Source organism: Megalobrama amblycephala, linkage group LG4 (genome assembly GCF_018812025.1).
Source record: "Megalobrama amblycephala isolate DHTTF-2021 linkage group LG4, ASM1881202v1, whole genome shotgun sequence".
NCBI classification, from domain to species: Eukaryota; Metazoa; Chordata; class Actinopteri; order Cypriniformes; family Xenocyprididae; genus Megalobrama; species Megalobrama amblycephala.
In genome coordinates, this window is record NC_063047.1 from 605,001 (window position 1) to 617,500 (window position 12,500).

The window sequence follows — 12,500 nt, forward strand, 5'->3', positions numbered from 1 at the left end:
ACACTCAAACACACTCACACAAACTTACACACACTCACACACACTTACACTCACACACACTTACACTCACACACACTCACACACACTTACACTCACACACACTTACACTCACACACACTTACACACTCACACACACACTCATAAACGCACTCACACACTTACACTCACACACACTTACACACACTCATAAACGCACTCAAACACACTCACACAAACTTACACACACTCACACACACTTACACACACTCACACACACACCCACTCGAGGCTTTATTGTAAAGTGTTAGCAGATATTTCTTATCATAACTTGCAGCATCAATACTCTTTTGTTTGATTGGCAGATTGAGACGTGACATCATTAACTGATTTGGGGGCGGGGATACACTTTTGTTTAACTAATGACAGATGAGTCTGTGTTTGAAACTCTCTTAGGCTTTAAATGAAAGTTGTAAGATCTGATCATTACTCTGTGAAGTGCTTTCATTTGGATAGTCTGGGAAAAGTTGAAGAAGATTCCTGCGCTGAAGAGTCTTTTAGTCGTTTGACCCTGGTGCAGAGGCATGCTGGGAAATAGATGCATGTCCGTTTCATATGATTTCTTGCCTGTTTGAGAACACACACTCTTGAGACGGTGGGCCGCAGCGATTACAGCAGCTCCTCTGACGGGGATTACAGCCGTCTAACAGTAATCCATCATGTGTCTGTGACTCTGTACTGACAGCAGATAAACACTCGTCTGCGTACGCTCCCTTCATAGTGCGCACGGGTTAGACCATCTTCACTAGTGTCTCTGGCTGTGAGGAGTGAGTTGAGCTCAGATCGGCTGATTCTGTGTTTTTATGCTGAATACTGGCTGTTTTTAGGGCTGTTAATATTTGAAGGTGCTGACAGATCTCACACAACAGCCACCAAAACACTGTGTGTGTGTGTGTGAGTGTGTGAGTGTGTGTGTGTGTGTGTGTGTGTGTGTGTGTGTGTGTGTGTGTGTGTGTGAGTGTGTGAGTGTGTGAGTGTGTGTGTTTGTGTTGAGGTTAATCAGTAGCCGGTGGTCAGTCTCTGTAGTAAACAGCTCTTGAATGCAGTCTAGTTCAGACGGGCGTCTGGTTGGAAAAACTGGAAAACTTGATGTGAGTTAGTTTACTCTCTCTTTATATAAATTAAAAATGTAGATTTTTGTTTGTGCATTTAAATGCATGTTTAGTGTCTGTGATTGTTCAGCCTGTTTTGCTTTTAATGCAATTCTGTGAATACATTCTTTTTTATATTCAGTATCGTGCTAATATAGGAAAATAATTAACCTGGTTTATGATGTCGCAGTTCTTTCTGCTAATCTTGTTTTTCCTATTTCTTTGATTTTGCACAAGATATGCATAACTAAATAGCAAGTTAGTAGTAAAAAATAAAGAACTTTCTCGTATTATTTTATTGTTTCATATATATACATATATAATATATCTCAGGGCTGACAAAATTAACATGTTAATTTTTATTATTTTCTGTTTAATGCATTTAAAATATTTAAGTTTCAGTTATTATCTTTCAATTATTAGTGGTTCAACGTATCACAAAAGTCACGGTTTGGATCATTTTACGTTTTTTGAGTCACGGATCGAATCACACTTCGGATCAGCAAAAAAAAAAGGGGGGGGGTAATGTAACTTTGCTTTTCATTTATTTCTTAAAGCACACTTTAAGTACTTCAGTATCACAGCAAAAATCTAGCTTCTAATAATTAAACATTATTAAAGTCAAGTGAACAGTCAGAAATAAAATAAAAAATAATACACAAAGTACAAGCATGGATAAATACAATATATCAAACTTACAAATAAAAGTCTAGCAGTAGTGTTCAGGCACAGAAATGTAATCATTAAATACTATAGTGTTCACTGTATGAATTAAATATAGATGAATCTTTATTAAAGATGTTTTGGTGTTTGATTGACATTAATGACAGACGGCAACAGATATTTATAGGCTGCTGTCGCTTTAAGAGCGAATGCACGGATCCAATATACTGACACACATCTGATTTCTTTCTCAACTGTTTGTTGAATTAAGACATAACCGACTGTGTTTACGAGAATACTTGCCGAGACGGGTATCTTAACGTGATTTTATGTGTTTATGTCAGTTCAAGTGCAAAAAGACACGAATGAGGAACACGTCTCTCTTTCTGTGTGTGTGTGTGACTATGTGCGACCGAGTTAATTAGAGAAAAATGTGATTTATTGATTTTGTTTATGAATTCTAGCAGTGTTTTTGGCTGTGATGTTGGGGGCGGGACGGCTTCTTGGTTCGACCAATGACAGACAGGTGGAGTGTTTGAAAACAGTCATTATTTTCACAATCAGAAACGACACTTCAGTTTTAAATGACTTTTTATTACAACAAAACATGCAGTTTGTGTGTGAATCAGGTTTGAGTTTGCACTGGTTTGTTTTTGTCTGCAGTCATGTTGGTGCAGGAATCATGGGAGTGTTTTACAGTGGTTTGTCCAAAATCGAATGTTTTTGATACTCAAAACATGTCAACAACACAATAGCGTAACTTTGCGTTTGGATTTCAGCTCAAACTCAAATGAACTGTCATGATTCGGTGTTGTTTGTGTGTTTTTGAGAATGAGTCTGTTATTTTCTGAATGACGCATACGCTTGTTTGTATTGAGCGTGTTTTGGCAGAGCTTTCCGGTCACTGACACGCTCGTGTCCTTGTTTGTGTCAGTCCGTACGAGAGTATCGACCGCTCCACCTGTATGGATCTCATGAAGAACTGTCAGGAACGGCTCATATTTCACCGCAGAATCAAAAGGAAAGAATCAGATTTTTCTGCGTAAAAGAATAATTTTACAACCATTAATATTTTTATGCATCTTAACCTTGTTTTCATAGAAATTAAACTCATTTTACCTCAACATTTATGTATCTTTCTTAATGTAAGTTCATAAAAATCCAGCTGTTCATGTGAGCTAATGTAGTTCACAGATGTACCGTAATCTTAGTGCTGAAACATGATCTGGTCCTGCGTGATGATAGCCACAGACGCTCTCTCTGCAGATCTCATGTCTTGTAAACATGCGGCCGGTTGTTATGCGAGTTTGACAAAGACGTTCAGTGTGCGGCTGGATAATTACATTTGACAATTTGTGCACCAGCAGCTGGTAAATATGACAGGAATATCACGTGAAGAGCGCTGGGTCTCGGAGAGGTCTCTGGAGACGCTCCTGGACTGAATGTTTGGGACTTTTCCACCTCCGTCATGATGCACAGAGCTGTGAACGAAAGAGGAACATTAGAGCGTACGATCGAGACGTTCATCAGGACGTGAATGTCTCTCAATTCTGGACGTGTTCTGGTAGACGTGTCATTTCTTGGTGAGGATTGACTTCTTGTTTAAAGATGTTTTATGCTTCAGTTTACTGAACACTTTAAATGAAGACTTAACATTCAGTTAAACACTTTTTAACATTAGCTAACATTAAGAAAGATTAATATATATACTGTAACAAATGTATTGCTCATTGTTCGTTAATGCATTTCATTTTTCCAGTCAGAGGATTATGAATAGGTTTACTATGGTATTACCATCTGATTGCATCATTTAGTGCGGGTTAAAGTCAATATGACCATGTTCGCATACGGGTCAAGCTATAAATATGTCTTTTTGAGTTTAATGTGGTGATTCAGTCAGATGTTCTGGAATAAATTCAACAATTCGACTCAGAAGCTCTTCTGTCTCAGACTGAGTTGCAGATGTTTGGATCCGTGTTTGAGGAACAGTGATTAGTGCCATCAGTTCACATCAGGTCAGCATTAAACTCAAGCTGTGCTCGTCTTTTCTTCCGCATATCGAGTGAAACGCTTCTCAAACAAGAACGAATGTAGGGCGGGGCTTGATTTTGTCTGTGGGGAATTGATTGGATGGTTGTGGTTTGCTATTGGTGGATCTCATGTGAGTGACAGGTTGCCCCGCCCTCGTCATCAGAGATGAGATGCTGCAAGAGTTTAGTTTTTTAATTAACGGTTTTAGTTAACCATAATCACCCTGCCTTGACCTCTTGATTCTGACCTCCTTCTTTCTTTATTTTCCAGGGCGGCTGTGTGGATTCAACCAATCAGAGCTTGGCTCTCTTGTACATGACGTTAGGCCAACAGGACGTCTCTAAAACTCTGTTAGGACCGCTCTCGCCCTACACGTAAGCATGCACACGTGACCCAATGAATGGAAGCAAATGAAGCAAACATAATTAAAAGTACAAAATTAATCAAATGTCATTTAAAAAGGACTTGTAGCTTTTCCAAGTGATGCAGAAAGACTGGGATCTTTACTTTTACTATCAACTTGGTAACAATTTGACGTTCCAAATGATAATATTCCCGTTCTGCATTACATCTGTGTCCGGATCCAGCCATTTTCTCCCTGTGATGATGAATTCCTGCCGTCCATCCCTCATGAATTGTCCATTTTCAGTTATCATGGTACCGGTGCTGTGTGCCTGTCAAGTACAGTACTATGATAACTGAAGATTGACAATGCCAACCCGTTTCACCTCCAGCGGATCAGCTCTCCGTATGTATGTGGAGGAGATTTATGTTTAAAAATGTGCTCTATTATGCTATTTTAAAGGTTTCTAATGTTGTTTTAGAGTCTCCTACAGCAGATTCACATTCATCAAAGGTCAAAAACGCTTTATTTTCTCATAATATCAACATGCAGCTTTTCTCTCAGTGTCTGAAACGGTTCATTTGAAGATTATATTTCAATAATTTAACAACACATTCACATGTTCAAGGTTATTTCCTTATAACTAAAAAACTAAAAAAAAAACATTTTCAAGACTTGAAATGAAGCAAACGTTAACTGACATAAAATAAACAAATTTAATATCAGCTAGTTGCCAAAGCAGCATTTCTCATTTTCATTAGTTTAATTAAAACTGAAATAAATAAATAAATAAATAAATAGACACATTAACTCCACAAACTACTAAAAATGACAAAAACAGAATTACTAAAACTTTAACTGAAATTAAATTGTAAATGGAAAATATATAAAATAATATATAAAATAACACTAGTTCACGGCTCTTTGATGTTGGTTTATGGTCACATGACATGCAGGTAAACATGTTTTTACCATGTTTTTTTGGACATGTACTATGGAAGTTGAATTCCCTCCATCATTTTCCACCGCAGGGTCGAGTTCCTGAGACACATCCGAGACTTCTTTCAGATCATGTTCAGGATCGAACCACAGAAGCCCGGAGAAGACGAATGCAAAGGAGGAGAGAAGATCCTGATGACGTGCGTCGGAGCCGGTTACAGCAACATCAGCAAATCCATCAAATAAAGACTCAACGGGACTCAATGTTTATAGCATTTTTATATTTTGCCATGGAATGATGACATTCCCAAGTTCTTTAATGAAAAAATGTCTTTCTTTTGTATCACTCTGAGGCATTTTTGTGCTTCACAAAGCATTTTTTAAAATTGAAGTTGGAGAAATAAACCTGTGTGCTGTTTCTGCGTTTCTCCGGCGTTTGATAATCCACACGTCGTTCTGCATTTCTGCACCTTTTAACTCCGTCCCAAAGAGGATTATTTAGTTCCTCGCATCTTATCTTTCTCCATTCCAGAATCCCATTTCAGGATGTCATAGCGGTGCGGTTTAATAAGGCAGTGTGCCGAACTACAACGACAGGGACGTTTGCAGGATGCACAACACACAACTGCTATTGAAGACTTCATGACAGCAGAATGAGTTTGAGTTCAGGACAGTAGTTTTGAGGTCATCTGCTCCAGTTATTACTACTCGGTAAACTTTTACTGTCTTAAAATCGGCGGTTGCTAACAAATTGCTAAAAGGGACTACCTCCTTTGGCGGAGACTTTAGACGTCATCATTAAAAACGGGACATTTGGGCAGCATTTCTCATGAAAAAGTGGATAAGTATTCATAACAGCACAGATCATAATCAGCGAGCATGTTTGTAAATAAAGTTGTTTTCTAAATAAAGTTTGAGGAAGCTTGGTGGTGACGACGTTGATCCGCGACCATGGTGTGCTGTAGTCCGTTTATAGTTAGCCTTTTATATCTGACGACTTTATTTACGCTTCGAAATGTATAAATGTTGTGTTAACTGTGATTATCTTGATAGACAAAACGAGTAAGTGTCATAACCCTTTGTTAAACACAGAGCTTATTTTCTGCGATTTTCCAAAAGTCTATGGTAAAAATGCATAGGCTTTCAACTGAGGGAATCCATGCGCCGCTAACTTCCGGGTTGGCCTACAAAAACACGTCATCCATGAGGTACTCTATTGTGTAGTTATATAGCTCAACACGTTTATTCTTAATGTTTAAATCTCGATTTACTGCGAGTACCATGTTTTACCGTGACTAATATTGATCTATCTTACTGCAGTGTGCTACAAGTGTCTCGTAGCAGCCGCTGAGCGAACGCAGAGTAACTTTCAACACACAAATGTGTCTAATATGATAAACATCGCTGCTTTTTCAGCGGCCTCGTTCAGCTCCAACAGCCTGCTTCATACTACAGTAATGTTAATAAATCTTTAATACATTAGCGTGAAGACAACACCTCCCATGTTTCCGCGAAATCAAGGCGTCATCAAGCTACGCCTTTGTTTTGAATAAGCGACCTCTAGTGGCGAAAATTACATATTGTGCCTTTAATTGAGGCCGAGGTGTGTTCGAGAAAAACATTTATTTCATAAAGAGATTTTCCCCCACATTCATTAGTTTTACTTCAGTGAAAGGTTAGATTTTTGTGAATGTTTTGAATAAAATATCAAACGAATAAATGATGCAGATTTATTTTCACAGCCTTTTTTGATCATATTTATTGCCAATAATTCTGATCATGACTATGTGTGTGTGTGTGTGTGTGCATATATATATTAAATGACTATATTGCTGAAATTTAAGCTAAAGCACTAAAATTAACTGAAAATAAAAACTAAAACTGAAATAAAATTAAATTAAACCTAAATACTAATATTTAAAAAGATCAAAAACAATAAAAATGAGAAATCCACATAAAAACATAACAACTAATAATAACTAATAATATATAAACGGAGAAAGTTGATGAAAAGCTAAATGAGAAGATGAGGTCGTGTTGCTGAAATGTGACCCACGTTTCCTTTCCAGATCCGTCAACTTCCTCAGCTGTTCTTCTGTTTCCTCGGCTAATGCAAAAAAATGTTCTTGTTTGGACGGATCGCCGATGTTTTTGTTCTGATCTTTGGTCAGGAATGTTTTAAGAGGGTCTCGCTGCCTTTTAAAAGCTTCCTATTATTGTCTTTGGCTTTCGGTGCCTCTTCTGATACTCCGTCAAGCGTTCTCGCTCAGACCTTCAGGCCTCTCGACTGTTTCGTGCCTTTATTCTCCGTCGCCTGTCAGAAAAGGGTTGCGCAAATGACCAAATATTGACACATGATCAGAAATGATTTCTCTGAATGGAATAAAACCACATGTGGGGTCAAAGGGCAAACAACAGATACATGACAAAACCAACGTTATGAAAGAGAACTGAATGACATACAATCTTTGTATGAGTTTTAATCAAAGTGTATTCATATAGTGAAATATTAGATTTATTTAAAAACAGCTTGTTTGGATATCACAGGTATGCACAGACGTCACTTTCCCGCCGGGACGCGCTCCTTCAGCTGGACTGAGTGGCAAAAGAACCTGCTGCATGACTAGATTTAGTAGAGGAAACTGAGAAAACGCGAGTAAAACAAACAAATTACACTAAAGATTGAGATCGAAAATGTTCCTTACAAGTTGTCAAATAAACCTAATCCATGGATACTGACATGCAGCCAGGAATCGTGTTTCCTGACATTTATATGTGCCTGATTTCGACGGCAGAGAAGCAAATCTGCCTGTGAACGCTTTATATAACTACAATTTGGGTAGGTTTAAATCCGAGTAATCACTTATATCAATGTTATTTTGTCCAGCCCTAAAACTTGTATAGTTTTTGTCAGTGTTGTTTATTTAAAAACACCCAATTATGCAGAATATAAGATGGTAAATATTTAATTAATGAGTTGTCAACACAGTATATTACAATACAATATATATACGGTATGATTTTACCCCAAAATCCAACATTTTGAGACAAAATGATGAGTGCAAAACATGTTTCTCTGCTGGAGTCCAGCTGTTTCTGTGAATTGCAGTGATCCATTTGCTTCTTTTTTTCTGTAGCTTTCAGCAGCCTGTAAAAATATACCTCTGATTTTGTGTCAAAGCTATTTGTACAGTCAATCACAAAGCTCTTTCCCGTTTTGGATGTGTTTTGTGTGTTTTTCGCAGCAAAACCAATGCTGCCACTCAGTCTTTGTGCCACTCAGTGGGCGTGACCACAGTCATAACGGCCGACTGTGACGTCACGTGCATACCCTCTATAAATTTGCGTATGCTTTAACGGCTGTAAAAAAAAAAAAAAACTATTTTTTGTGCAACAAACTTTATTAACATCATAAGTGAACCTCAATTAACATATTAAAAAAATAATAAAAAATGGTCACTACCCCTTTAATGAAATAAAAAAAATCTCCCATTTTAATAACCTTTGTATTTACGTGTTTTTCTTTTTTTTTTTTCTTTTTTTTTAAGTTTTGGAGTGGTAATATAATACATATTATGTTTTATAACATGTACACAAATTAAATCGAATATGCAGTTTTAGATATCGCATGTGTGCAGCTGCTGAAGTATGGAGCGTGTGTTTGTGCGCGCGCCCCAGCGCGTGTTCATGATGGCGGCGGAGGTGAGCGGCAGCAGCGGCAGCAGCGACTCGTCCAGCACCGCGGAGGAGGAGCGCGTGCGGCGGCTCTTCCAGACGTGTGACGGGGATGGAGACGGGTACATTAACCGGTCAGAAACCTCACTAAACTTTCCTCTGAGGAGTTTCCGTGCAGAGTAACTCTAATGAAGGTTCGTGAGGCTGAGCGGAGGCACGGGCGCGGTGACGTCACACGCGTTTTAGTTTGTATGCATGATATTGTGCGATTTAATTCGCGACAAGAAGGCGAAACAGACGCATAAACGCGTGTAAAGTTAGTTTGGACGGAGATAAAGTTGTGAGAAGCGCGTTCGCTGTATCGTCGGAAGTGACAGGAAATGTTGCATCCTCATCCGCTGAAGTTTGGAGTTTGTTTTTGTTTCTAAAGTTGTTTTTTGTTGCATTTTCTTCTCTACATTCATGTCGTTTGATGAATTACAGCCTTTATATTACATGTTCGGCTTCTTATTCTGTTCTAAAATCATAGCATGCTTCAGTGTGATTTAAAATAGATTGATATTATTGACTGTCAATACATCTACCCCAAAAGTATTTGTGCAGTTATTGAATCTTAAAAATGTCAATGCGTTACAATATTAAAGCAAGTGGCATTTATTGTTTAGAGAGATGCACAAACACACCCAGAAAAAGTTTGATAAAACTTAAAACAATGGAGATCTAATGTTGAAAATTATTGTTGTGACACTTCATTGTTGCAGAAAATGATCATAGTTAAAGTTAGTGACATTTACGAGCTAAGAGTAGTTTCAAATGATAAAGAATAGATTTAGTTGACTACAAATCATGCATTCAAGTCATAAAAGTCATATTTAAATCGCTTCTTTATGCACGGTGTCTAACAAAACATTCATTCTGCGTAAAGCAAACTGAGAAATGTAAACATGAAACATCAGCCTTACATTTATAGTCTGTAAGCTCTTTAAAGCGGATAATGAGATGTAATATAAGATCCCCAGAATGCGTCTGTGAAGTTTCAGCTCAAAATCCCCCACAGATCATTTATTATAGCTTGTCAAATTTGCCCCTATTTGGGTGTGAGCAAAAACACGCCGTTTTTGTGTGTGTCCCTTTAAATGCAAATGAGCTCCGCTTTCCAGAAGAGGGCGGAGCTTTAACAGCTCAACAACAACAAAGCTGGAGAATCTCACGCAGCCAAAATGAGGATTGTCAGTAATGGTGTTCCACTTTGTGTTTGGGAAATATAGTTAGTAATAATTCACCCTTCGGTGGGAGTTTGATTGACAGGCGATCTGACCAGTCATAACACAGAATCGACCATTTTGTCCAACAAACCAGACAAGAGGGTTAGATGAACGTTGGTGGACTTGAACTTGAAAAATGGTGTGTACTGACGTCTTTCCGTGGTTGAAACGACACTCCTTCTGATGTTCGTTCATGTTTATTTGGTGCTATAACTAGTAGTAAAGATTGTAAATGTAAAATCTGTTATAAAATAAGCTGATCCTGAATCTCTCTCTCGGTTAGGAATGATTTGTTGATGGTCTGCCGGCAGCTGAACATGGAGGACTCGGTCGCAGAGATCATGGGTCAGCTCGGCGCCGACGAGCAAGGAAAGATTTCCTTCGAAGACTTCACACGCTGCCGCATGCAGCTAGTCGGTGAGATCCGGAAGGAGGAAGGACAGCTGTCGCTCTTCTCCAGCGACTCGGAGAAGAGGAAACTCCGGGAACGCGTCGCCTCCTGGCCGACCAGCAGTGAGAATAGTTTAGGTATGAGTTTTTCCTGTCCAGATCTTGAAATTAAAGGTCCAGTTCACCCAAAAATGAAAATTCTGTCATCATTTACTCACCCTCAAGTCGTTCTGTCGTTCCCGCAGGTGCTCGTGAGAGTTGGGAGTTTGATTCAGGAGCTCGAGATTTACAGAGTCCAGACCTGCAGTCCCCGACGCAAGCGCATCCTCCGCCGCAGAACTCTCCATTAATCCAGAAGCTTCTGGAACAGCCTTCAGCGGGGATACACAAGCTCCTGTCCCAGCCTCCCTCCAGCTGCAGCGGCGCTTTGGGCGGAAGTTACCTGGAACTGGCCAATACCGTGAGTCTGACCACTGTTTAACAGCTGACATTGATTGGTTGGTTGGAATTGGTGTTATTTTATCTCATATGAAGTGCTTTATGGGAAGCTTTCCTCCACTGACCTCCAGGTTGTAGTAAGACAGTAGCTATGTTCCCATCCACCTATTTTAATGCTCATTTTGGGATATCCGCGCATCAATTCTAAAAATGTGCATAAAATGCACTCACTTTAGATAAGATAAGAAGACGTGCAAATAAAACACATTTACTGAATAAATTCCTCGATGTGCAACAAATCCCTCAGCAGAGGCTGTGATTGGATAACTGGACTAACCAGCGGACCAATCACATCGCAGCATCTCAAATGTTGGTTTGGTGGTTCTGAAAGTCTGTCATCAGAATGATTTGGTTTAATTCCCTCCAGAAGCGTCTCACACGATTGTGTTCCCAAACACCAGCATCCGAACGCAAGATCACATGACTTTTCGTCTGACGCTCTGAGATGAACTCATTTATGATGGAGGAGAAAAGAGCCTGATTGAAGAAACTTACATATTTTGCACCAGATTCCCAGGAAGTGATGATTTTGTTCTCTCGAACACATGATGGAAACGCTGCTTTATTCGCAAATATTTTATGCGACATTCCAATTTTGTGCACAAGTTAAATTCACAACTTTGAATGGAAACATAGCTAGTGATATTAAAGGATTAGTTCACATTTCCTGATAATTTACTCTCCTCCATGTCATCCAAGATGTTCATGTCTTTCTTTCTTCAGTCTAAAAGAAATAAAGGAAAACATTCCAGGATTTTTCTCCATATAGTGGACTTCACTGGGGTTCAACGGGTTGAAGGTCCAAATGTCAGTTTCAGTGCAGCTTCAAAGAGCTCTACATGATCCCAGACGAGGAATAAGAGTCTCATCTAGAGAAACCATCGGACATTTTCTGAACAAAATAAACATTATATACGTTTTAACCACAAATGCTCGTCTTGCACTGCTCTGTGATGCTCCACGCATCATGTAATCATGTTGGAAAGGTCACGCGTGACGTAGGTGGAAGTACCGATCCAGTGTTTACAAAGACTACGTCAAACAGCCTTTACAAAAAAGGTAAAACGACGATGTCAGATGATTTTGAAGATGGAGGAGAAAATGAGTTTTTACTTCCTCCTACGTCACGCGTGACCTTTCCAACATGATTACGTCATGCGTGGAGCATCACAAGACGAGCATTTGTGGTTAAAAAGTGTATAATTGTTATTGTTTTTAGAAAATGGCCGATGGTTTCTCTAGATGAGACTCTTATTCCTCATCTGGGATCATGTAGAGCTCTTTGAAGCTGCACTGAAACTGACATTTGGACCTTCAACCCGTTGAACCCCAGTGAAGTCCACTATATGGAGAAAAATCCTGGAATGTTTTCCTCAAAAACCTTCATTTCTTTTCCATCTTGGATGACATGGGGGTGAGTAGATTATCAGGAAAGTTTAATCCTGAACTGATCTAATCCTTTAAAAGAACAAATTCAGTATGTACAGATCTACAGGTGAACCCAGAATATAAATGCAATGCACATTTTCTTAAGTGTTTATCCAGAGACAACCATTTCATCCTCAAATA

At 38.9% G+C, this 12,500-nt stretch overlaps 2 protein-coding genes across 7 annotated transcripts in view; both read left to right on the plus strand.

The window, feature by feature from the left end:
• rcl1 (RNA terminal phosphate cyclase-like 1) overlaps positions 1–5,521 on the plus strand; it is an 11,889-nt gene extending 6,368 nt beyond the window's left edge. The window contains exons 8-9 of the mRNA XM_048186674.1: positions 4,092–4,195; positions 5,196–5,521. Coding sequence (XP_048042631.1) covers positions 4,092–4,195; positions 5,196–5,349 — 258 coding nt within the window. The 3' untranslated portion in view covers positions 5,350–5,521. The remainder of the gene's footprint in view (positions 1–4,091; positions 4,196–5,195) is intronic.
• Positions 5,522–8,736: 3,215 nt separating this feature from the next.
• The window catches only part of mcc (MCC regulator of WNT signaling pathway), an 84,457-nt gene continuing 80,693 nt past the window's right edge, over positions 8,737–12,500 (plus strand). Inside the window, exons 1-4 of one of the 6 annotated variants that reach the window (XM_048186676.1) lie at positions 8,737–8,912; positions 10,327–10,571; positions 10,679–10,788; positions 10,822–10,893. In XM_048186676.1, the coding sequence (XP_048042633.1) occupies positions 8,752–8,912; positions 10,327–10,571; positions 10,679–10,788; positions 10,822–10,893 (588 nt within the window). In that variant the 5' untranslated portion in view covers positions 8,737–8,751. Of the gene's footprint in view, positions 8,913–8,949; positions 8,973–9,033; positions 9,189–10,052; positions 10,183–10,326; positions 10,572–10,678; positions 10,894–12,500 lie in introns of those variants that run through there. The other 5 variants (XM_048186678.1, XM_048186680.1, XM_048186681.1 and 2 more) reach the window with 5 other exon arrangements.